Source organism: Engraulis encrasicolus, chromosome 15 (genome assembly GCF_034702125.1).
Source record: "Engraulis encrasicolus isolate BLACKSEA-1 chromosome 15, IST_EnEncr_1.0, whole genome shotgun sequence".
In the NCBI taxonomy this organism is placed as follows: domain Eukaryota; kingdom Metazoa; phylum Chordata; class Actinopteri; order Clupeiformes; family Engraulidae; genus Engraulis; species Engraulis encrasicolus.
Window position 1 is genome coordinate 10,543,243 of NC_085871.1, and position 24,445 is coordinate 10,567,687.

The window sequence follows — 24,445 nt, forward strand, 5'->3', positions numbered from 1 at the left end:
AAGTGCATGCCACCTGATGAGTTTGTCACTGTTGAAGATGTGTTAAATGCAATTGCAGTTGAAGTTGGGCCAGGGAATATTGTATCTGCGTCTAGAATGAATCGAGCAATCGTTTTGTTTTTGAAAGACGTTGCCATGGTTGATTACCTCGTTCAACATGGCATTACGGTAAAAGATCAATTCATTTCCATACTACCGCTATCAAATCCGTCGAAAAGGGTCATTTTGTCAAATGTTCCCCCTTTCATTCCTGCCAGTATGCTTGAGAGCATTCTGGCCAGGTATGGAAAACTTGTTGGGCCGCTGAAAATGATCCCACTGGGGCTGAAAATTCCCGAGTTAAAGCACGTCATGTCGTTCAGGCGTCAGACATTTATGATAATGAAGTCTGAATTCGAGAGACTAGAAGTGTCGGTAAAACTTTCAGTTGCGGGCAAAGACTATGTTATCTTTATCAGTAATGATTCAATGAAATGCTTCAGATGTGGGAAACCTGGACATGTTAAACAAAATTGTCCGGATGGCAAAGATGGCAGTGCGGCCAATGCCGGGCCGTCAGGGGTTGTCCCCAATGTGCCACTAACTGAACCCGAACCCCAAGCGCGTGGATCTCCCGAAACTGTTACTGTCCCTGAAAAGAGTGGGGATAAAACTGATTTCCCTACTGAGCCCCCTCCTCCTGCTGAAAGTGTGGATGTTGACACTGGACGCGGAGATGTAATAGTGGAGCAGAGTTCGGAAAATGCGCGCGCGCCTTCAGACAGCTCAGACCCCAGCAGCGATGCGGGCACTGCGAGCGGGGGGGCTCCCCCTGAGTCGCAGATGCAGCGCAGTGATGTACAGAGTGAAGAAGGGTTGGCGTCTGAAGGCGATGATGCCCTGTCAATAAACTCTATGAACCTCTCTGACGGTGAGATTGAGGTGCTTGATGACACCATTGAATCGCCGCAGGACAGTGTAGCTGCGAAGGGAAAAAATGTCGCTCTTTATTCCGTGGAGGAACTTAATGATTTTCTCGACAGAACGTTCAGTAAACGCAACATAAATGTTGAAAAATGGTTTCCCAATCTGGGGCTTTTCCTGCAATCATGCGTTATGGCTTTTAAGAAGGCATCCATGGAGGAGCTGGAGCAGACGAAACGGTACAGATTAAAAAAAATAATGGGTGCTGTTAAACAGAAGTTAAAACATCGATCCCAAAGGCCTAAACGGCGCACGCGTAAACGTTAAAATGAATAGAGTGAATTTATTTTTTTTGGCTTTTTTTATAGCCCATATGACGTGTTTTAATTTTGGCTCCTTAAATATTAATGGGTGTAGGGGTGTAGTAAAACGTCAAGATTTAGTCAACTATTTACAATTAAAAAAAGTGGATGTGGTGATGTTGCAAGAGACACACTCAGATGAAGCAAATGAATCGCAGTGGAAACGGGACTGGAGGGGTGGTGTTTTTCTGAGCCATGGGACCAATCTTAGTGCAGGAGTTGCTGTGCTTTTTTCACCTAAAATTTCATGTCAGCCAACTGTAGTAGAAGTGGTGCAGGGTCGCATTCTGAGGGTGGATGTGGAACTGGGGGGTAAATATTTCTCTTTTGTCAATGTGTATGCACCTAATGGGGGGAATGAGCGCATTTTATTTTTCAAGCAGTTGGCTGACGCACTATCAGCTTGCCCTCAGGGTAACATCATTGTGACAGGAGGGGATTGGAATTGCACTCTATCCCATATTGCTGACCGGAACCATGGGGAGCCACACCCCCGGTCTGCAGAGGCACTACGGTCAGTAATTACAAGGTTTAATCTTATTGATGTTTGGAGGGAGGCCTTTCCAGTATCCAGACAGTATAGCTGGGTGAGGATGACCTCTGCTCAGATGGCAGGTGCTAGGTTGGACAGATTTTATGTTGAAGCAGAGCATAGAGGCCTGTTTCATAGCAGCTCCATCTCACCCACCTTCTTGTCAGACCATCATTACATATCAGTATCTTTCTCTGTCCAACAAAAGCAGCACTTCTCTTCCCACTGGCATTTCAACACAAGGTTACTACAGGATCACTCTTTCACCCACTCTTTTCTGTCTTTCTGGGGCGCATGGAGAGAGGAGAGATCAAAGTACACATCCCAAAGTCAATGGTGGGATATTGGCAAGGCCCAGATAAAGGCTTTTTGCCTGCAGTACACCGCACATAGCACAAGGGCTTTGAAAGAGAAAATGCTGGAGCTTGAAAAGGCAATTGCTGATCAAACAGGCCAGGTCGACGGCAGCTGGAATACGGCAAGGACTAGTGGCGCAACGGATCATCATTGATCCGTGGTCCGTTCGGACCAATCATTTCGGTTCGGCACACACATGGTCCGCGGAGCGATTTATGAAATTGTGCGCATGTTCAATCTAGTCGTTTGGGACGTCTAACTCACGCACTGTATGGAACACAAACAACAACACAAACTGTTCCCGAAATCTTGCCTGTGCCATAGTTGCAAAACATTCCGTGTGATAGCCTACTGTAAATGCATTTTGAAGACTGACTGTCAAACTCAAACTGTCAATGTCTAGAACTACTCTCGCTAAATGTTTGTGTTGCGATCGGTTGAGTTCAGCGCATTTGCGACGCAGTGAGATATGCTCATGTAACGTACCGCGATTGTCGCGTGTGATATAAAAACTTTGGCAAACTGAATTAATTTCGTGTTGTGACTCCTCTGACATTTTGAGGACAGCGAGTTAGACATTCTGTGCGCTCTGATGTCCCTGCAGAGTCTCCGCCTTCTTAAAGCAGCCGCTGCCCTTTTTAACAGTCAATGCCGATTCTCTCTCTCTCTCTCTCTCTCTCTCTCTCTCTCAGAAATGCTGAACCACTGAGGCAATTGTGTTTCAATAAATGATTGATGCATTTATCTGCATTTGCATGTACAATTAAGGACATGAGCTCTGGTCTATGTGCCATCTGTCAGTAAGTCACAAGACTTTAAGCCATTATTTTGGTAGTGTGACATTTTTGATATTTTGGTAATTAGACATTTTGATATAGATGAATCTAGATTAATTTCATAATTGCAATGAGATTAATCTACATTCAAAAAATAATCTATGCCCACCCCTAACAAAAGACACAATTTATGTGAGTGATTCTCTAATTCGCCAACACTTTTAAGTCCGTGGATTTTATTTGGCAATTCCACTAACTATTAACTGCATCCTATGATGTTTTGGACTTTAGAAAACATTTATCTTTCATATAATACAGAAAGTGTAGACATAGCATTATTTCCCTCAGCAAGAATGAATATTTAATACTGGTTTTGGGTGTTTTCATGCCGTCCTGTTTTCCAAATGTCAGATTCAGTCTTCATATTAGCATGTAAAGAAACTTGTTTTGCCCAAGACGATTGCAAATGTTGATTCACAGTAATCATCACAATGTGACAAAACTGTCAGAAAGACCACTGTCCTTTCCATTATACATGAAATTTGCCATTTTGTGTTTGTCCACGAAAACTGTGTTAACGGTGTCACGGTCTGAAACCTCCTCCATAAATCAGTAATGGTTTGGTCTTAGGCCATACGAATAACATCACGTGATGTCATAACCTCTTTGGCAGGATACGGGAAGACTTTTTGGTAAATATTGAGCTCCATCCTTCCATAATTTAATCCATTCTTTTTCATGTTCTCATAGCGGGAAAATTGCCTGTCAACGGTGTTATCAACATATTCATAAGAATCTGAATTAGAAATCACATGTAGAAAAACACAGATAAAGCATACAGATACATGAATTGATTAAGGTGTTGTGGTGGAACTTCTGAGGTCCTCAGTTAGCACAACACCATAAAAATGGCTGAAATGTCAACGGTGTTACCGTCAATGGTGTTACAATTAAGTATGACAGTCAGGGTTGCCAGATGAGGCTGATGATTTCCAGCCCAAAAAGTGATCAAAATCCGCCCTAAAAACCCGCCCAATTCTATTGATTTATATGGCAGTGGGAAGGTTTTTCTGATAGATGCCATTTTTACCCGCACCCGGCCATCCTAAGCAGCCCAATTGGGCAGGAACCAGCCCAATCTGGCAACACTGATGACAGTTGAGGAGGAGTATGTTTTTGCCAATTTATATCCATATTGACAGACAAACAAACTAAATAATTTGTGTTCTAGGGAGATGGGTTTGTCTGCTCTGTTTTTTCTCCTAAAAAAGTGCCGACTTGTTCCCCTGCACTGTTGACCGTAACACCGTTGAGTAACACCGTTGACTGTTTTGAAAGTGTTTTTGCGCTATTGATCCCTTATGTGTTGGAAAAAATCCTATGAACATACACTAGGGATTATCTCTGGAGAAGGAAGTCTTGTGTAAGGAGGGTGACTATATTCAAATCAGACGTTACAGGGATTTATGATGAAAAATGTGTCAGTCTGTATCACAGTGACTCATAAAATCCTACTTATGAAGCTCAACAATCACATTTTCTATATCAGTTGCACAGATTAAAGACAACATTACTGCTAAGGGACATAAGCACTTTCAAACATATATTGTTTCAACTCTGTAGTATTTTTATATATGTTTGAAATGACATAGTATTTGTCCATAACACTGTTGACAAAATAATTAAGCAAATGTTCGCTTTCATTAGAGTATTTATCAAATGATTTAAGATTAAGCTTGGCAATTTGTTTGTTTGGAAACTTAAATATATACACTATGTAAACATCTAGGTCATTTAGTTGAAAAAAAATACTGATAATTGACATTTTGCTTTTGCCAAAAGCGTAGGGGAATCGTAGAATCACTCATGTGTATTTGTCTTATCGATTAAAAAAGAAAAAAAAAAGTTTTTTTTTTCTTTTTTTTTTGCTGATCCGAAAAATGAGCCGATCCGTGGACTCTGATCCGAGGAACGGTCCGAACCGTGAGATTTCTGATCCGTTGCACCCCTAGCAAGGACGGATGCTGTAAACAAGAACAGGCTCCTTCTCAAAAGCATAACGGAGGAGAGGGGTAAAGGAGCGCTGGTGAGGGCGCGGTTTGCCCAGTATAATGACATGGATGCTCCTACATCGTTTTTTTTTTGGGCTGGAGGGAAAGGCCCAAGAACGCAAGACCATTTCACATTTGAAACTGCCTGATGGGCGTGAGACACTGGACCAGAGGGAAATACTGGCCCATGCTGTGGCTTTCTATGAAACTCTTTACCAGGCTGAACCTTGTGATGCAGCAGCAGTGGAGGAGTTGCTATCAGGCCTACCACAGCTGAGCGCAGGGAAGCGCGCTGAGCTGGAGGGGGGGCTGTCCTATCAGGAAATAACCAAGGCTGTGGGGGGTCTGAACACCGGGAAGGCACCAGGGTTGGACGGCTTGCCGGCCGAGTTTTATCAGGCCTTCTGGGATACAGTAGGGCCTGACCTGATGGAGGTGTTTCGTGAAAGTTTTGACAGAGGTACCCTGCCAGTGAGCTGCCGCAGGGCAGTGGTGACGCTGCTGCCCAAGAAGGGAGACCTGGGGCTTCTAAACAACTGGCGGCCAGTCTCACTGCTCTGTGTTGACTTTAAAATTCTATCCAAAGCCCTAGCTAATAGGTTAAAGGACTGTGTGGCTTCCTTGGTGCACGAGGATCAATCTTACTGTGTGCCGAACCGGACTATTTTTGACAATTTGTTCTTAATACGGGATATAATTTCAGCATCAAAGACCTGGTCACTCGACCTCGGGTTCTTCTCCCTAGATCAGGAGAAGGCGTACGACAGAGTGGACATGGTGTACTTATTAAAGACCCTAAAGGCCTTTGGGTTTGGGGAGAATTTTGTGCATCTGATCTCGCTGCTCTACAAGGATGTTTATACCATGCTTAAAATTAATGGAACTCTGACTAGGCCGTTTCCAGTTACAAGGGGGGTACGCCAGGGGTGCCCGCTGTCGGGGCTCTTGTACTCCCTGGCCATTGAGCCCCTACTGGTGGCCTTGAGACTGCACCTGACGGGAGTTGCTGCTCCTGGCGCCCAGGAATTATCACCTGTTAAATTGACCGCCTATGCTGATGACATTACTATAGTAGTGAGAAATGATAATGACATTGTGGGGCTGCTGTCTTGTCTGGACACTTTTTCAAAGGCTACATCAGCACGGATTAACTGGAATAAGTGTTCCTCTCTATTGCTGGGAAACTGGGGGGTTACCCCACCACCACGACTTCCTCAGCAATGTGTGTGGGAAAAGGGGGGGTTTAAAATATTGGGGGTGTTTTTGGGCTCTGACACCTTCCTGCAGAAGAACTGGGAGGGGCTGCTAGACAAAGTTAAAGGGCGGCTGCACAGGTGGAGGTGGCTGCTCCCGCAGCTATCATACCGGGGCAGAGCTCTCATTGTGAATAACTTGGCAGCGTCTATGTTGTGGCATCGGGTGACCGTGCTGCAGCCTCCGAGAGAGCTAATTGGACAGATCCAGAAAGAGTTTGTTAATTTTTTTTGGGATGGACATCACTGGCTGCCTCCAGGGGTTTTGCATCTACCGCTGTGCGAAGGCGGGCAGGGGCTAATACACGCACAGTCAAAAGTTGATGCACTAAGGCTTCAGTCACTACAGAGGTTGCTGTACTCCTCAGAGAGTGCACCTTGGATCCCCTTTGGGCGCGCTGTGCTCAGGGGGGCAGCCGGAGGGGCGCTTGATAGACATTGGGCTCTGATGGACAGTGGGTTGGTACAAAATGGACTCAAAAGTTCTTCTCCTTTCTATTGTTCTGTTTTCAAGATATGGGGGTTGTTCAGGAGGGCAAGGGGAGGCCATGACCATTTTGGGATAGAGGAGCCATTATTCCACAACACCTTTTTGGCCACACAGCAAGGTTTTTCACAGGGGGTAGTGGACCTTTTCTTTAATAATGGCATCACAAGGGTGGGGAACCTCCTAGATCTCTCTACGAGGGAGTGGAGAACACCAGAGGCGGTGGCGCAGCAACTGGGGTGCAGATCAGTGAGGGCCATCGCTACGTTGCTGGGGGTCTTACAGTGCTCCTTGCCAAGAGAGCTGAAGGACTTTATTGGGGAGTTCATAGTCAGTGGCGTGGGAACTGCAGCTTTTCCAGTGGTAAAACTATCCCCCAAACTAGCAGGAACGGGGAGGCGTACGGACTCCCTTCTCTCGTGGGCGGGGTGTATGGATATGTCTTTTGACAAGGTGGGGAAGAAGGTGATCTATTACACACTCGTTAAAATCTCTCACTGGGCACAATTACAAGGGCGGCCTGATACAAGGTGGAGGGTTTCCTTAGGTGTCAGCCAGTCAACTGTCCCTGCATGGCGAACACTGTACAAGAGTCCTATCCCCAAGCGTGCTGGAGACCTTCAGTGGCGGGTTTTGCATTGTGTCATGGCCACAAGGGTTTTTCTTTCAAGGATAGGAAATAAGGACTCAAACTTATGTGTGCTGTGTAACGTGCCTGATACCGTGTTCCATGTGTTCTCAGAATGTGCAAAACTGACCCCATTGTTTTGTTTACTTACAAAGGTGTGTAGTTGTTTTGGTTTTATTTTTACGAAGGAACTGTTTATTTTTGGAGTCAAATACTCGAAGAGAATCAAGGATGTGTGCACCTGTCTAAATTTCCTACTTGGACAAGCCAAAATGGCAATCTGGAAATGTTACAGGCTGGAGCAGGATGGAAAAATAGTGGCACAAACTGACCTGTTTAAGACTCTTGTTGAAGCAAGGATAGTAACTGAGTTCACCTACTTTAAGGTCACAGCTGATGTTACTTTGTTTGAAAAAAAATGGTGTTTAGATAAGGGACTTTGGTCAATCTGTAATGGTGGTAAGCTTAATTTTAGGTGGTAATAATCCGAGGTATGGGGGGTGATGGGGGGGAATGGGGAAGGAGAGGTCTACTCCCTTTTATGGTGAATGGAAGGATCAACATGCATGTAATGTAAAGTACTTTTTTTAAGTGGTGACAATGGTTCACAATAAAGGAGTGTTGAAGGTCTCTCTCTCTCTCTCTCTCTCTCTCTCTCTCTCTCTCTCTCTCTCTCTCTCTCTCTCTCCCTCACTGCCTCACTCCCTCCCTTAACCCATTGTAGCCTGATGCTGCGTATGTGGTTTGACCTTTGGCACTCGGAGCGACATACTGTATACAGTACGCTGCATTCAGGCTCTTGAAATTTGAGATGTTTTTATCACAAATGTGGGGATGTTAGAGCTGATTGAACATATGCAACTTATATGACATAAATAATGCAACATATTCTATGTATTTCTGTGCTTCGGAGGCTGAGATATTTAGGTTTTAACAGGCAGATGGCCCCTTTTCCCAAAACGGACTTTTGGGAAAGGGCGTTTCTTTTTCAAGTGCCTGAGGCTAAAAGGGGTTAACTCACTTTCTGCTTTCATTGCTCAGGCCCAGGTTCTGGCCATGGCAGGCCGCAGCAAGGAGGCTGAAAAGATGACCATGGGTGTCATATCCAAGAGCTCCACTTGTATCGAGTGTTACAGACTCCTTTCAGCCATCTACAGCAAGCGGGGGAACCACACTGAGGTAAGCGGGAGATAGTCCAAGACACAAGACATCGAACATGTCAAGACACATGACACATTCGATATGATTTCAGACAATCTCTGTTTTGTCCTCCCTCACATTCATCACTGTTGAATGGCAGGAATTCTTCTTCTTCTTTTTCATGTCAAGTCATCTTTATTGTCAATTTCTTTACATGCACTGGTCATACAAAGAATTTGAAATTACATTTCTTTCTTCCCCTGCAGACATAGACGTAGACTAAAGGTGTGGACATAGACAATTTGACATAGACAATTACACATAGACAGTAAGCATACATTCCACCTAGAGTACCTATACAACACCCATACTGACTGATATTCAGATATCACTCGGTAGCCTGTCTTGTAATACCTCACCTCCAGTTTCACATAGCCTGCATATCCCTCTACTAAGAAATATTCGCACACCGTCAAAAAGCGCCCTTGTCATGATTTAATGTGAAAAAAATGGCACGGTCTTTTTCAGGTTTTTAACAGTTGTGTTTGTGATAGATAAAAATTGGGGGAATATTTTTTTTACCTCCCTTTACTCATTTTTCTTTCTTTCTTTCTTTCCTTCTTTCTTTCTTTCTTTCTTTCTTTCTTTCTTTCTTTCTTTCACTCCATTTGTCTCGTATTTCCTACCTCCAGAAACTCCTGTAATGGATTATATGCGTGGGGTGTTTTGTTGGGTAAATAAATAAAAAGCGATTTTTGACTTCTCTGTCTGCCCATGGATAAGTCTGCTCCTGGAGAGGCCCCGAATAAATTACAGTCAGGCACAGTCTGCCTCTCAGTCCCCCGTCTCTCACACACACACGCCTTACGTATATTTTCCGGTGTCTCACTCACACACAGGCCCTTTTGGGGCACAACACTAAATGTGCCAAACCACCGTGACACTCTGGGGAAGAGGAGAGCTGAATGAGGGATGCTGTATAGATTTAACTTGGAGGATTTTAAGGCCAATGAATCATTTCACAGTCATATGTAACACAATCTGTGTAGATACATTTGAACTGCCATATATGATGGGAAAGAGTGTGTGTGAAATTTAAGTTCATGCACACACAATTTTAGGCTTTCAAAAAAATAAATATTGAGTTTTGCATGCGACTTCATTCCAGATTTTGATTTTGACCCTCTGTCAATTTGAGTTTGACACCCCTGGTCGATCATATCGAGTATGAGCTGGCAGGAGTGTACAGTATCTGAACTTCATATGGCTAAGCTTAGAGGTCTTTGGCTGAAGGGTAATTATTCTGCATGATAACCTTTTTCATGTACCAGTCGATGCATGAAGGAACACAAGCAATGCATGCGCACACACACGCTTTTCGTATATTTCCCGGTGTCTCACTATCACACACACACACACACACACACACACACACACACACACACACACACACACACACACACACACACACACACACACACACACACACACACACACACACACACACTTAACATGTATAGCTACTTATTGTGTACAGTTAGTTCCTTTACACAAGGAATTCAGGGTACATTATTCATACAGTCTGCATAATATACTGCTTAATACATTTTTGTTTGATTATCAGCATTTCTAATGAATATGTTTACCATATCTTTTGTGTGTGTGTGTGTGTGTGTGTGTGTGTGTGTGTGTGTGTGTGTGTGTGTGTATCAGGCGTTAGATGCTCTGGATCGAGCGTTGCAGCATAGCCCATCAGACGACAGCATTCGGGCGGAGCTCCACTTCTCCAAGGGCAACCAGCTGCGAGAGATGAACCAGCTGGACCGAGCCTTTGAGGTGCCATGCGTCTTTTCTTTCTTCCTCCCTTCTCCCTCTCTCTACTCTTCTCTTCTCTCTTTCATCCTCCCCTTCTTCAATTATTCCCTTGTGTCTGGCATAACATACATACTCTCTTCTCGTTCTTCTCTCTTCTCGTTCTTCTACGCATCTGCCTTTCCTCTTCTTGAGGTGCCAAGCGTCATGTCAGGCTTCTGTCTTCTTCACTTCCGCCTCTCTCTTCTCTTCTCGTCTCTCTTTCATTCTCTCCGTCTTCCTTTGCATCTGGCATCTAATCTCATGCACATACTGTCACATCTCTTCTTTTCTCTTGTCTTCTCTTCTCTGGTCTTCTCTTCTCTTCTTTTGCCATCTCTTTAGTTCTTCTCTTCTCTTCTCTTCTCTTCTCTTCTCTTCTCTTCTCTTCTCTTCTCTTCTCTTCTCTTCTCTTCTCTTCTTTACTCTTCTCTTCTCTTCTCTTCTCTTCTCTTCTCGTCTCTTCTCGTCTTTACTCTTATCTTCTCTTCTCTTCTCTCTTTGATCCCTCCTCTCTTTTTCTACATAGCTGCTAAACATCTCTGCAAGCCCATGCCTCCTCTGCAGCCAAATCTAATTATTTTCCACACTGTTTTCCTTCTTCCAGGGCTTGCTTGTCAGTTGCTTTCTTTCCACCATATAGCTCTGCATTGTCTCTTTCTTTCTGCCCTTAATCTTCCTCTCTCAAAAGTAAGAGGTTCTGTCCTTCACATTGAGATTCTGCAAGTCTAGTTGTGTTTTTGAAGGAGAGAGAGAGAGAGAGAGAGAGAGAGAGAGAGAGAGAGAGAGAGAGAGAGAGAGAGAGAGAGAGAGATATTTACCATGGTAGGGGGGACAGAGAGTGTCAAGAGTTGATAAGCTCAGACCGTAAATCCAGGGCGTGGGGTGCATATCTGTTCAATTGATATGCCTCTTCCAGCTCAGTTCACTGATATTGCCTGCAAGCACAGCAACCAATGATGCACGACTACGTAATTATCAGAGCAGGAAACAGAAGGGAAGAGAACGAGAGAGGGGGCGAAAAAGACAATATTGGATCACCCCAAACAGACACTCAGGCATTTCCATTTCCAGAGAGCCAGCCATCTCAGTAGCAGAAGAATATGACCTTGTGTAACCCAAACACGAATCCTCCCATCCTTCTCTTCCTCTCTGTATCATTCATTTGGACAGCCATGGGTAAGCGGGTACGGTTAGGGCGTCAGACTTGTACCTCAAAAGTTCCCGTTTCAAGTCCCGACATACCACTTTGGTAGGGGGATTAATTAACCAGTGCTCTCCCCCATCCTCCTCCATGACTGAGGTACCCAGAGCATGATACCGTTCCCGCTGCAATGCTCCCTTGGGGCACCATTTGGGGGCTGCCCCCTCGCACGAGTGAGGTCTAAATGCAATTTTGTTGTGTGCAGTGTACACTTAAGTGCTGTGTCACAATGACAATGGGAGTTGGAGTTTCCCAGGTGGGCTTTCACCTTCACTTTCTTTTAGGCACTGGCTGACCTGATTTCTTTCAAGGTGAGAGTAGGTTCGCATACAGAATAAGACACTAAGGTCTAGCACAAGGAATTTTTCTCAGAGCAGAGTAGAGCAGACGCTTCAGGTTTCTGCTGTCATCACAGCACAGAGAGCACTGATAATGGCAGGAATCTGAAGCATCTGCTCTACTCTGTTCTCAGAAAAATAAAAACTCCTTGTGCTAGACCTTAGTGTCTTATTCAGTATGCGAACCTACTCTCACCTTGAACTCTTCCTTTGGGTCCACGCTGAATCTCTATTATCTGAATCTCTTGTACGTGATTTTATTTTCTGTTTAATGTACAAACTGTAGTTCAGTCAGCAAAGCATTAAGTTACTCAGCAAATGAAATTTGGCTCCCCCTTGTGTTTGTTTTGTGTGTGTGCGCGTGTGTGTGTGCGCTTGCGTGTGTGGGTGCGTGCGTGCATGCGGGCGTGCGGGTGGTAGTGCGTGCGTCAGTACATTTTACATGCACAGAGAAATTCTAATTACTGCCTTAGTCCGACTAATGTTGAAGGTTTTTGTCTATGTGTCCCCACAGAGCTACAAGCTGACAGTACAGCTTAATCCTGACCAGTCCCAAGCTTGGATGAACATGGGAGGAATACAACATATCAAGGTACTGAGATAGATATCTTCAAACTTTTCTGTTTTTGTTCTTGTGTATTGTGTGTGCGCGCGCACGCGACAAAATCGTTGTTTGGGTGGAATTACTTTGCAGAGGTGGCAAATCTGGCCTGTGCGTGTGACCATGCATGCATGTGTTGTACTTCCTTGAGCCATGCACAGCAGTTCACCTATGCACAGCAGTTCACCACCCAAACAAACAACTATTTTGTCCAGAAAGGCATTATTGATGATTGTCATCACAGGAAAAGCACAAAGTGCAACTCTCCATGGTACAACATAGTATTCCAAGTCCATGGCTGAGTGATAAACCTGGCTAAATTAATCTACAGGACGTGGTAAACCTGCTAATTGACAGGCTGCAAAGCATCATTTAGTCAAGAAAATAAGGACTCCAGCTCTTCTATTAGATGATTTACCCCTACCTGAAGGTTAATCTAAGGTTCTTGGAATGCTCCCCAGGTGTGTCTTCACCAATAGGCTCGTGTTGTGTGTCTCCATGCAGGGAGACTATGCGGCGGCCAGGACATACTACGAGCGAGCTCTACTGCTCTCACCGGGCTCCAAACTACTCAAGGAGAACCTCGCCAAGCTGGACCGCCTGGAGACCGCACGCAGGGTGAAAGAAGGAAGAGTTTAAGGTACTTTTAGACCCATGCCATGCTATGTTGTCTAAAGTTGACTTTGGTTTTGAATAGAAGATGTGTTGTGTTTTTGCCCACAACTGTTATTTCACAAAAATACTAATTTGGTAGTCTATGGCTATGCTTCTGACATCGTGGATGGAATAATTAAAATCCCTTGCCTGAGCACATTAAGAAACATTTGACGTTGTTTCAGGGGCGGAGTGGGAAGACTTTTCCCACCGGGAGAATTTTCCCCTTAGCGGCCCTTTTTACCCAATATGACCGTGTGAATTGCAGCTATGATATATACACACGATCAGAATAAATTAATTGTACTGTCCAATTGGAGCCATTTTTGTTCCCCTAGGGGAAATTCTTTCTCTGCACTTTATCCCATATGGACTAGTGAATCACATTGAAGTACACATACTAGTCCGTAGCAGTGGGCTGCCTGCTGAGGGGCGCCCGGGGGGCAGTTCAAGGGCACTTCAGCCGTGGTCCAGTCGGGCATTGAACCGGGAACCCTTGGGTTGCCAACCCAGTGCTCTAACCACTGAGTCACGGCTGCCTGTCGTTTATTGTCTTCTTTGTGTGTGGAACGTGTTTGCCCAATTTGGTGATCATCAGTGTTGAGTGGATGTTGTGGATGTTGTGATGGACAGATATATTTTTCAGTACTTCATTTTTTTGTTGTTTGTTTTGCAATTCTCTTCTTAAAGGGGCTCCAGGTAGGATTAAAAGTTTAATTAATCACGATACTGAGTCAGCCGACGCTTATGCAAGTCTTAAGTAAGTGAACGATGGCTGTCGTGATAACATCCACGGTCCGCTGTCAGAAAACCCCACATGCAAGTTTAGGCAGCGCGGTCTGAGGGAGTGTCGTGGGAAACGCTTATCATTTGAAAACATCGCTTTACATACTGTATTCAGATTTGTATCAACTGCTGGCATTCCGATGAAAAACAGTCTCACAGCGAGCTTATTTGAACAGCATTTTTTCATTACGTGTAGATTTTGAGACAGGCATGCCACGGGTAGTGCACAAATGACATAATCTTACCTCTTTAATATCTGCAATTTAATGTCTGTGCGTACATGTGTGCTGCAGGTCTGCAGAGCTCTGACGTGAGCTGGTACCTAGGGGTTTGACGGCGCCACTGAGTGAAGACCAGAAGAAGCGTCTGCTGGAGATCTACAGCCTGTCACAGCAGAGGAGGAGCATGGCCACCAAGGGATGTGGGTCCGTGCGTTAGGAGGACCATGACCAACGACAGGTGTGTGTGCGTGCGTGTGAGAGAGCTTGTTTCATTGCTCTGAGTTTGTGATTGCATGAGTTTGACTGTGAGAGAGAAGAATATAGGTGAAGGGACTGATTCAAATAGTGAGTGTGCTTGTGTGCATGTGAAAATGTCAGGAGTTGTACAGATACAGTAGAAAGGGCAGAAGGGAAGGAGCCAGAGACTCTTTTTTTAATGAATGTTGTGTATTTTGACATCAGCACTACAGTAATGCTCTAAGTGTTGCATGTCATTCCATTGCCATATAATTCATGCCAGTTAGAGTACTGCATATTTTAGAGTCCTGTTACATTTGGAAGATTTAAATTTCTCAACCTGTCAGTCTTTTCTCTCCTTCTTTTTTCCCAGTTGAATTGGTAACAGAAAATGCCTGAAGAGCCAATGAAGCGTATGAGTCAAAGGCTCTGGAACCTAGCCTGAATCTCTTCGAGACTTGGTCTGACCAAGAGCTTAACAATGATCATTTCCCAAACGGCATGGTTGACCCGCCTCCCTAGGTTTGCTACTGGTTGACTGGTTTCAGACAAAGTGGGTGGAGTTCTCGTTTTTTCTGGAGACTAGAAACGATATTTACATTGCTCTTGGCCTGACTAGAAGCAACGCAGAAGGTGTTGCGTGACTAGGAGGGCGTGGCCTGGCTACTGGGATCTGATCTGGGATGTTTTAAATCCAAGGAATCGGTTCAGTCTACATCTGATCCGACCGACCTCACGCATCCCATCATGAACCAGTTTCTCTCTCAAAAGTCATCTTAATAACCAGACCTCCTGCTGTTGCTGTGGGGTCTTCTCTGAAGCGTGACCCTTTGAACTTTGAACTTTGACCCTTGGCCGGAACAGGACCTGAACCTCTGAGAGCCAGTCTGGCTGTGGGCGAGAGGTTGCAATGGGTCAGCCCATCACCAGAAACGAGGTCCAGAAGGACATGCTGTCATTCCTGTGGACAGACTGAAAGAAAAAAAAGAGAACCATTGAGAGACTTTTAAGAGTGTGTGCTTTCTGCGGCGTGTGATTGTCAGTATACAGTATGAATTATGGCCTGAATAGGTGATGGCACACCTTTACTGTACCTATGTGTGCTTCTTCCTTATGATTATTTTTTGTTATTATTGTTTGTAAAAGTTGTTATTTTTCTGAGAGAACTTAAAGAAATCCATAAAAGTTTGTTACATCCAGATTCTTCCACTGCCTCCCTGTCTCGTGCACTCTTTCTGTGCTTGCGTACGTGTGTGTACGCATGTGTGTGTTTGTGTGCATGTCTGCAGGGGCACTGTGAGAAATTCTGTGTTAGACCCATGACATATTTCAGATTGGCAGTACTATTGTAGCTAGGGCCCACCTGTCAGTTCTGGGGCCAAAGAATCATTATAACTTTCTCTTCAGTGCAGCATGTCTGTGAGGAAAATAAATCTGAATCTACATCTGAAATCTGAGGAAATTAATCAAAAAGTAAGGCTAAATTAAGTGAGCTAAATAATAAAATAGAGCCGCAAAAAAATGGAGCCCAAACAATCAGACCAATCACATTTTATTCCCTGTGTAAGGTAGTTAGTTGCCCCTATCTAACTCCTCACTTTTATGTGTGCATTAACGTGGCAGTATGAGTGTATGATCTAAATGTACTGTATGCATGTCTGTAGGGAGAGAACACAGCGTTTACCTCTGGTCCAAGCGTTCATGCGACAGTTCAATTGTCAGGCCCTCGGTAGGCAACCAACGCAAGCCCAGCGCTTCTTCTCATGCACTCCTCTTCAGCGTTCAAGGTTCGAAGGGGAAACCCCACATATAGTTCTTAAAATCCAAAAGTCTTTATCTATTCCACACACTGAGACAGTCTCCAAATATCCGGTCAAAGAAACCCTCGGCAAGTGTAGTCTCCAATTGCCTGCTCACGGCCTAGCAGGCCCTGCTAGCACGCGAGAGCAACCTCTCCTGAGGTCTCGCTCCGGAAGCTTTTCCGTGACCTCTGAACCCCTACCTTTTATAGGTAAAATGTTGTGTCTTCCCCGTGTGATGTGGATATGATGGTGGGCTGTACTATTCTGTGGGCCTACTGACCATTTACATCATAACACCTGCCATAACAAAAATGTTTTCACTCTGGAGCCCATCATCACATGGGGAAGAGCAGGTGTCCAGAGAAACTGGTGTGGTTGTTCCAGTTATCATACACCCATTCACCCTTATTCACCCTGATGTAGACCTCATCTCCCACCTCCAGCAGCAAAGAGGCTCCATTAGAGGATTTCAGTTTCCCTTTGATGGGATATAAGTGTAAGCATATACGATTTTCTGCTGGTTCTTAGACAGGTAGGCTCCCGTGGGTGTTGATTGATGACCTAAACCAGATACAAACGCAACGAAGAAGTAGACTCCTCTGACCGGAGCTGTGAAGATCCCTGTGGCGCACAAAGCAAATGAGATAGAGGGCAGCAACATATAAGTCATAGGAATAAGTTTATAGGCCAACACCTTTATAGAATTTCTCACATTTCATTACATTGTCTCATTAAATATGATCTGATCTTTTAAATACTTACATGAATGGACAAACGGTGTTTGCTTTATCTAATACCATCCAAACAATTGCATGTCATTATTTGTATTTGCCATAACATGCAAACATTCATAGGACAGCAAGGCATAAGTAAGTACACCCTTGCATTCAATAGGTGTGGACCCTCCTTTAGTTGCAATAACCCTAACCAGATGTTTCCTGTAGCTCCAGATCAGATGGGCAAAACAGGGTGAATCTTGTCTCCCTCTTCTTTACAAAACTGTCCCTTTTCAGCAAGGTTTCTCGGATGTCTGGAGTGAATAGCTTTCTGAAGGTCATAATCTCAATTGTTTTTTGTCAATATAAGGCTATTCCCAAATGTGTATTTTATTGTTATATGAAGCCATTCTAAAGTCGATTTGCTGGTAAAATATGGGTTGTCGGCACCCATTCTCTTGTGCACTTCAACTGGATTACAGACTACCTCATGTTTTTCTGGAAAAGACGTCCTATCATCTATGTGTGAATCTTGTCTTGACATTTAAATATTTTGAGAGCCTACTTTTTAAACCTATACAAAATCAATTTTGCAATGAAATGCAAAGGCCAATGCAAAAATATAAATTTCTCCAAAATGGATGTCATCAAAAAACAAACAGGAAATCGGCGTGCTTCAAGGTCTTCACCTTTTTTACTTGCTCATCAGTGTACGGGCTCTCAAACTTGTTCAGGGTAAAGGATATCCGAGGCACTCACGGTTGGAATTTTTACGTCTTTTATTATTCGGCAACAATGTCTACGCGTATCAGGTAGCCAAATAAAAACAAAAAAAGTTTTAAAATTTCAACCTTGAGTGCCTTTCCTCTAGCCTGAACAAGTTTCAAAGACGTCACTTTGACCTAATGCTATGCAGGGGCACAGTAGAGCACAGAGAGATACTGTGAGCATGTGAAATGCGCAAGGAAAACATTTTATTTTAAAAAGCTTGTAAATTAATTGCATTATTGCAAGTAGTGCATGTGCGCTATTTTGTGCTCATTCGGTAGATTACCCTGTACGCTAAACTTGATCTAAATTCCAAGGTAGCAAAATTGCTTTTTTTTGTGAAACTCATACCTGGGCACAGCAAATCAATACCCAGACACCTGCCCCTGTAAAATAGGTCTGCCGACACCCCTGAACAAGTTGGATATTTTGCAAAAAAGCTCTTCTTTTGTTACCTGTTTTTGGGTTTTAGGGCGTTGCCAATGTTAACGATGATATGGCTGAATGGCAGAATGGTGCCACTAAAGGTCTTGTGTCCCCCCTCCGTCATCAGTAAGGCAGAGAAGGACACTCTGCTCTGGTGTCTTTGCTCCTTCAGAACTGAAACAAACACACACATACACATACACACACACACACACACACACACACACACACACACACACACACACACACACACACACACACACACACACACACACACACACACACACACACACACACACACACACACACATGTCCATGTGGTCTTTTCCCCCTGCCACATAGTCACACAGCAAACCAAATATGTGTTTTTCCACAACCCTCTTGTGGTGATTTAACATTGAACACTGACTGTCGAAAGTGTGGCATTTCTACAACAAATGCTGATCCAGTTGCTTGCACCCAAAGACCCCTTTTTTGATGGTGGTGCACAGTTCATCACTGATGATAAACACTGGTGTCAAGGGAAGCTTTCAAATTTGGAAGAATGCTAAAAGCCTGACTTCCTTGCAACAGCATTTATTGAAAATTGTTACCCGTGCATTTTAGTGGTGCAAACCAGGGATGCCGACAGGAGGCCGAGGGAGAAAGGGGGCCCAAAATTGGGCCCTCGTTACATTATACATTTTGGGTGTGGGGCCCATTCAGACTACTTTTTGTCCTGGGCCTGGAAAAAGGTGTCAGCGGCACTTGTGCAAACTATGAGTGGTGTATACTAAGGCCCATACAGTGGTGTGTACCAACTTTGTTTAGACTAAGTAGTGGAGAGAATGCAATCAACTTGCAAGGACATGTGCTGCTCCTGCTGCCTCACCCGCAAAGCCCTCACAATTGTGAGGGATGAGACCCACCCAGCACACAACCTGATCCGTCTCCTGCCCTCCGGAAAGAGGTACGGGAGCCTACGGTCCAGAACCACCCGGCTGGCGAACACCTTCATCCACCAGGCCATCAGAATGCTGAACTCCCTCCACCCCCTCCATACACGGTCTGCTCCAGCCACCAGGCAGAAAGGAAGCTAAGACTATCTCTCTTTCTCTTTCTCTCTTTCTCTCTTTCTCTCTCTCACACACACACCCCTCTTTCTCTCTCTCACACACACACACACACACACACTTCTCTCTCACATACACACCTCTCTCTCTCTCACACACACACACCACAAAACACACGCACCACAAAAACACACACACGCACACCATTTAAACAAAAACACACACACACACAACCTATGAAACTGCTCCATATGACTGCACCTTACCTGTACTCTCTGATCTCCACTTCCAAGAACTGCTTGCACTATGAGACTTGCACCTCCAACTATGCTGCTAAATGCTGCTGCTTGACCACTGGACTACACTGAACCATGTTGGACGACACAGTGTGTAGTACAGCACAGCTTTGACTTTTTTGTACCCCACTATTGGACTGGACCTGCACTACCCCACAAGAACACACACACACACACATACACACATACACTACCAGGGACTGCACCTTACCTGCACTAACTCAGTCCTGGAACATACACACACTATTGCTGCTGTCACTGTTATTATTTCAATTATTGTAATGTCTACACTCTGTATTTATCTTATCTTCTGTTTACATGTTCAATGTTGGATGTTAAATGTTTATTTGTACTGTATTTATTATTGACCACTTATTGTTACCAGTCCGTCACTGTTATCTGTCATGTCTTGCACTTTATGTCAGTCTGTAAAATGTCAGTCTTGTATATGTCTTGTCCTGGCATGGTATAGAGAGAAAACGTAATTTCATTTCCCTTGTATGTCTTGTGCATATGAAGAAAGTGACAATAAAAGCTGACTTGACTTGACTTGACTTGCTGCAGGAATTAATTTATTGGTATATAGCACAGAACTGAGCTGAGTCTGAAGTCTTGGCTGACCAATAATCTCATCCTCACTCAGTGCACTCGTTGATAAATTCCCCATATCAGTATCTGCTCAGACACATGGACACAACAAACCTTCTATAGTCTGTTTACCTAAGCCTCTTGTAGTTTGCCATATTTTCCCAGAAGGTCTTTCGTCTGCTTCTCGCTGGTTTGTTCTTTATGCCTTTTTTATAACCAATGTGTGATATCATTCCTGAATTGTTTTACTTTTGTGCTTTGGACACCCAATATCCTAAACTTTTGTTATTACACTTTAAAACCAATAAAGAAACCTTTGGAAAAAAAAATATATATAATGTATTAAATTCAATTAATTCATTTTGGTATATTTCTCCTGCCACCTGCCACGCACAGATCCCCTCGCGACCCCCCACTTTGGGGTCCCCGGCCCCCCACTTTGAAAACCACTGATCTAATCTAATCGAATCGAATCTAATCTAATCTAATCGAATCGAATCTAAAAACTCTCTCCCTCTTCTGTTTTTCACAATCATAGCAAGACCAAGGAACTGGTTGTTGATTTCGGAAAAACCTCCCGCCCCCTCTCCGCTCTCTCTATCAAGGGGGTGGAGGTGGAGATGGTACTGTAACTCACTTCCAGTTCCTTGAGACCACAATTCATGAATCCCTATCATGGGACCTCAACACCAATATTAAGATCAGCAAAGCCCACCAGCGACTCCACTTCCTGCTGCAGTTTAGGAAATTCAATGTCAGTCAGACAGCCATGATTCATTTCTACAGAGCCACAATTGAAAGCATCCTTACATTCTCCATCCTTGTCTGGTATGGTAACACCAACACAGGACAAGACAAGGTTGGAAAGGGTTGTGCGCAGAGCATCTAAAATCACAGGACACACACACACACGCACGCACGCACGCACGCACGCACACACACACACACACACACACACACACACACACACACACACACACACACACACACACACACACACACACACACACACACACACATGGGGTGGAGGGAGGGAGAAAGACAGACAGACAGGGAGAGACAATGTTCCAGACCTACAACTTTATACTACCCTACAAGTGGTATAAGCTCAGCAAAGGATTCAAACCAGATTCACTTTAGGATGATAGTCTCTTGAACAGATACATGTTAGTCTGTCACTCTATTCCAATAGGGTCACTTGTCTGTGATGTCTGCCACTCTATTCCAATAGGGTCACTTGTCTGTGATGTCTGCCACTCTATTCCAATGGGGTCACTTGTCTGTGATGTCATTATGATGTGTCCTTGGAGTTGGTTCTAAAACCTCACCTGAGTATACAGACACTCATTTAGCAGCAGGACATTGAAGAGTACAGTTGGATTATTGTTTCCTCCTGGATATTTACACACGCCTCACATAGTGATACAGATGGACAGCAAATGTCGGGGGTGCAGGCCAATCATCATGCTGTAAGTACATGAGCATCAACACAGTATTATCATATCAGTAACCATAGGTTTTATAGCTCAACTTCAACATGAAGACCATGCTGTAAGTACATGAACACCAACACAGCATTATCATATCAGTAAGCATATCCATAGGTCAACTTCAACATGAAGACACACACACGCGCGCGTATGACATCACAGACAAGTGACCCTATTGGAATAGATTGACAGACTAACATGTAGACTATCATCCTAAGGTGCACGCACGCACACACACACACACACACACACACACACACACACACACACACACACACACACACACACACACACACACACACACACACACACACACACACACACACACACACACACACAGAGGGAGGGAGAGAGGGAGACAGACAGACAGACAAACAGACAGACAGGGAGAGACAATGTTTCAGAGCTCCCACAACTTTATAATACCCTATAAGTGGTATAAGCTCAACAAAGGATTTAAACCAGATTCACCTTAGGATGATAGTCTGTTGAACAGATACATGTTAGTCTGCCACTCTATTCCAATAGGGTCACTTGTCTGTGATGTCTGCCACTCTATTCCAATAGGGTCACTTGTCTGTGATGTCATTATGATGTGTCCTTGGAGATGATTCTAAAACCTCACCTGAGTATACAGACACTCATTTAGCAGGACACTGAAGAGTACAGTTGGAACTGTTGGATTATTGTTTCCTCCTGGATATTTACACACGCCTCACATAGTATGGGACTCAGATGGACAGCAAAAGTCAGGGGTGCAGGCCAATCATCATGCTGTAAGTACATGAACATCAACACAGCATTATCATATCAGTAAGCATAGGTTTTATAGCTCAACTTCAACATGAAGACACACACACAGAGAGAGAGAGAGAGAGAGAGAGAGAGAGAGAGAGAGAGAGAGAGAGAGAGAGAGAGAGAGAGAGAGAGAGACAGACAGACAGACAGACAGACAGACAGACAGACAGACAGACAGACAGGGAGAGACAATCTTCCAGAGCTCCTACAACTTTATACTACCCTACAAGTAGTATACGCTCAGCAAAGGATTCAAACCAGATTCACCTTTGGATGATAGTCTCTTGAACAGATACATGTTAAGCCCGATTCGGACGGGACTTTTATTACCTCTGGACCCCCGGTAATTCTAAATAATTACGGAGAATGTCTGAGTTCTTAGTCCTGTGCGAATGTGCTATGTCCGCGATTTGTGAGGTAATTATTCCGCCGCGAATTACCTACTGTATTTCGCCGAAACACAGACGTCCTGGGGTAATTTCACATAGGCGCGCTGTCTGTACCCCCTTGTAATGTCTGTGAATTGAGTAAATAACAGACGTTTATTAATCCTGTCCGAATGCGCCCAGAGATATCACGGAGGTCCGGGGGTGATTGCGAATTACCAGGGGTCCATAGGTAATATTTATCCCGTGCGAATCGGGCTTATGTCTGCCACTCTATTTCAATAGGGTCACTTGTTTGTGATGTCATTATGATGTGTCCTTGGAGATGGTTCTAAAACCTCACCTGACAGACACTCATTTAGCAGCAGGACAGTTGGATTATTGTTTCCTCCTGGCTATTTACACACGCCTCACATAGTATGGGACTCAGATGGACAGCAAAAGTCAGGGGTGCAGGCCAATCATCATGCTGTAAGTACATGAACATCAACACAGCATTATCATATCAGTAAGCATAGGTTTTATGGCTCAACTTCAACATGAAGACACACACACACACACACACACACACTCAGAGAGACACACACAAACACACACACACTCAGAGAGACACAGAGACACACAGAGAGAGAGGGAGGGAGACAGTGAGACAGACAGACATGTGTGATGGTCTAAATGTGGGGAAATGAATTTTACTGAGGGTTGACAACAAAAGAAAATTATTCTCACTTACAGATATTACTGGCAAATGTCAGGACATTGCTGAGACGCAATAACACAGCAGATTCCATCCTTTCTGCCCATGTCTTCCTTACCGCTTTCACCGTCTTGTGTGTCTTGGCCTCTGGTGAGGCGGGTCCCCTGTTTGTGGAGCATGCGGGAGGCGTAGATGTGTTTGAGGCCCAGGAAGACCAGCAGGGTGCTGCCTGGGCACGACCTGGGACACCACGGCCTCCAGAGCAGCTGGTTGGTTTCAGGGCCGTAACTAGACATATTCAAATACCGAGGTCAAATACTACGTGCTTTACTGAAAAATGTACATTTAGAATGCTTCAAACACTTCAGACAAACTCTTAAGTTTGTTGTCATTAATTACTGCCTTGAGGATAAATGGAGGTGGCAAATACAGACTCAATTATCATTCTTAATCATATATCAATTTTCATCATAAATACATTTTACATTACTGAAAAAAATACAGAGGACATGACCTCTGTGTCCTCAATGGTAGTTACGGCCATGGCCAGTTGGGCAGCTCCATCAGTACACACTCATGCCAATGATGCACAATCTTACGGTCGTAGAGAGTGCAGCATTGCAACAGAAAGATTGAACATCAGTCAGAGAGGTACTGTAGTAGAAATATCGGAACTGGTAGATCCTGCCAATAAGCATGTGTGGGTGGAGGCAGTCATGGCCCAACAGTTAGTGAGTTGGACCAGAAGGTTGCTCGTTTGATCAGTAGGAGTAATGTGGGTATGCTTTGCTTAAAGGGACACTGTGCAGGAAATGGTCAAAAAAGGTACTGCAACTATGGTGCTCACTGAAACTGGGCTGCCTATTGCCAAATTTGATCTTTACATGAAAGTTTACTAAGTAATAAACAAATATTTTCTAGTATGGTCCAAGTAGAGTCATTGTTGCAGCAAAAAATGGCTATTTTTGGAAATTCAAAATGGCGGACCATGGAGAAGATCCCTCAGTTTTCATGTATGAAAAGTGCAATTTTTCCAGTCATAATG

General features: G+C 44.2%; 1 protein-coding gene across 1 annotated transcript in view; it reads left to right on the top strand.

Moving 5' to 3' along the window:
- The window catches only part of LOC134464436 (protein O-mannosyl-transferase TMTC1-like), a 106,958-nt gene extending 91,376 nt beyond the window's left edge, over positions 1-15,582 (top strand). Inside the window, exons 16-21 of the mRNA XM_063217883.1 lie at positions 8,391-8,528; positions 10,203-10,325; positions 12,397-12,474; positions 12,988-13,123; positions 14,217-14,382; positions 14,755-15,582. Coding sequence (XP_063073953.1) covers positions 8,391-8,528; positions 10,203-10,325; positions 12,397-12,474; positions 12,988-13,122 — 474 coding nt within the window. The 3' untranslated portion in view covers position 13,123; positions 14,217-14,382; positions 14,755-15,582. The remainder of the gene's footprint in view (positions 1-8,390; positions 8,529-10,202; positions 10,326-12,396; positions 12,475-12,987; positions 13,124-14,216; positions 14,383-14,754) is intronic.
- Positions 15,583-24,445: the final 8,863 nt, after the last annotated feature.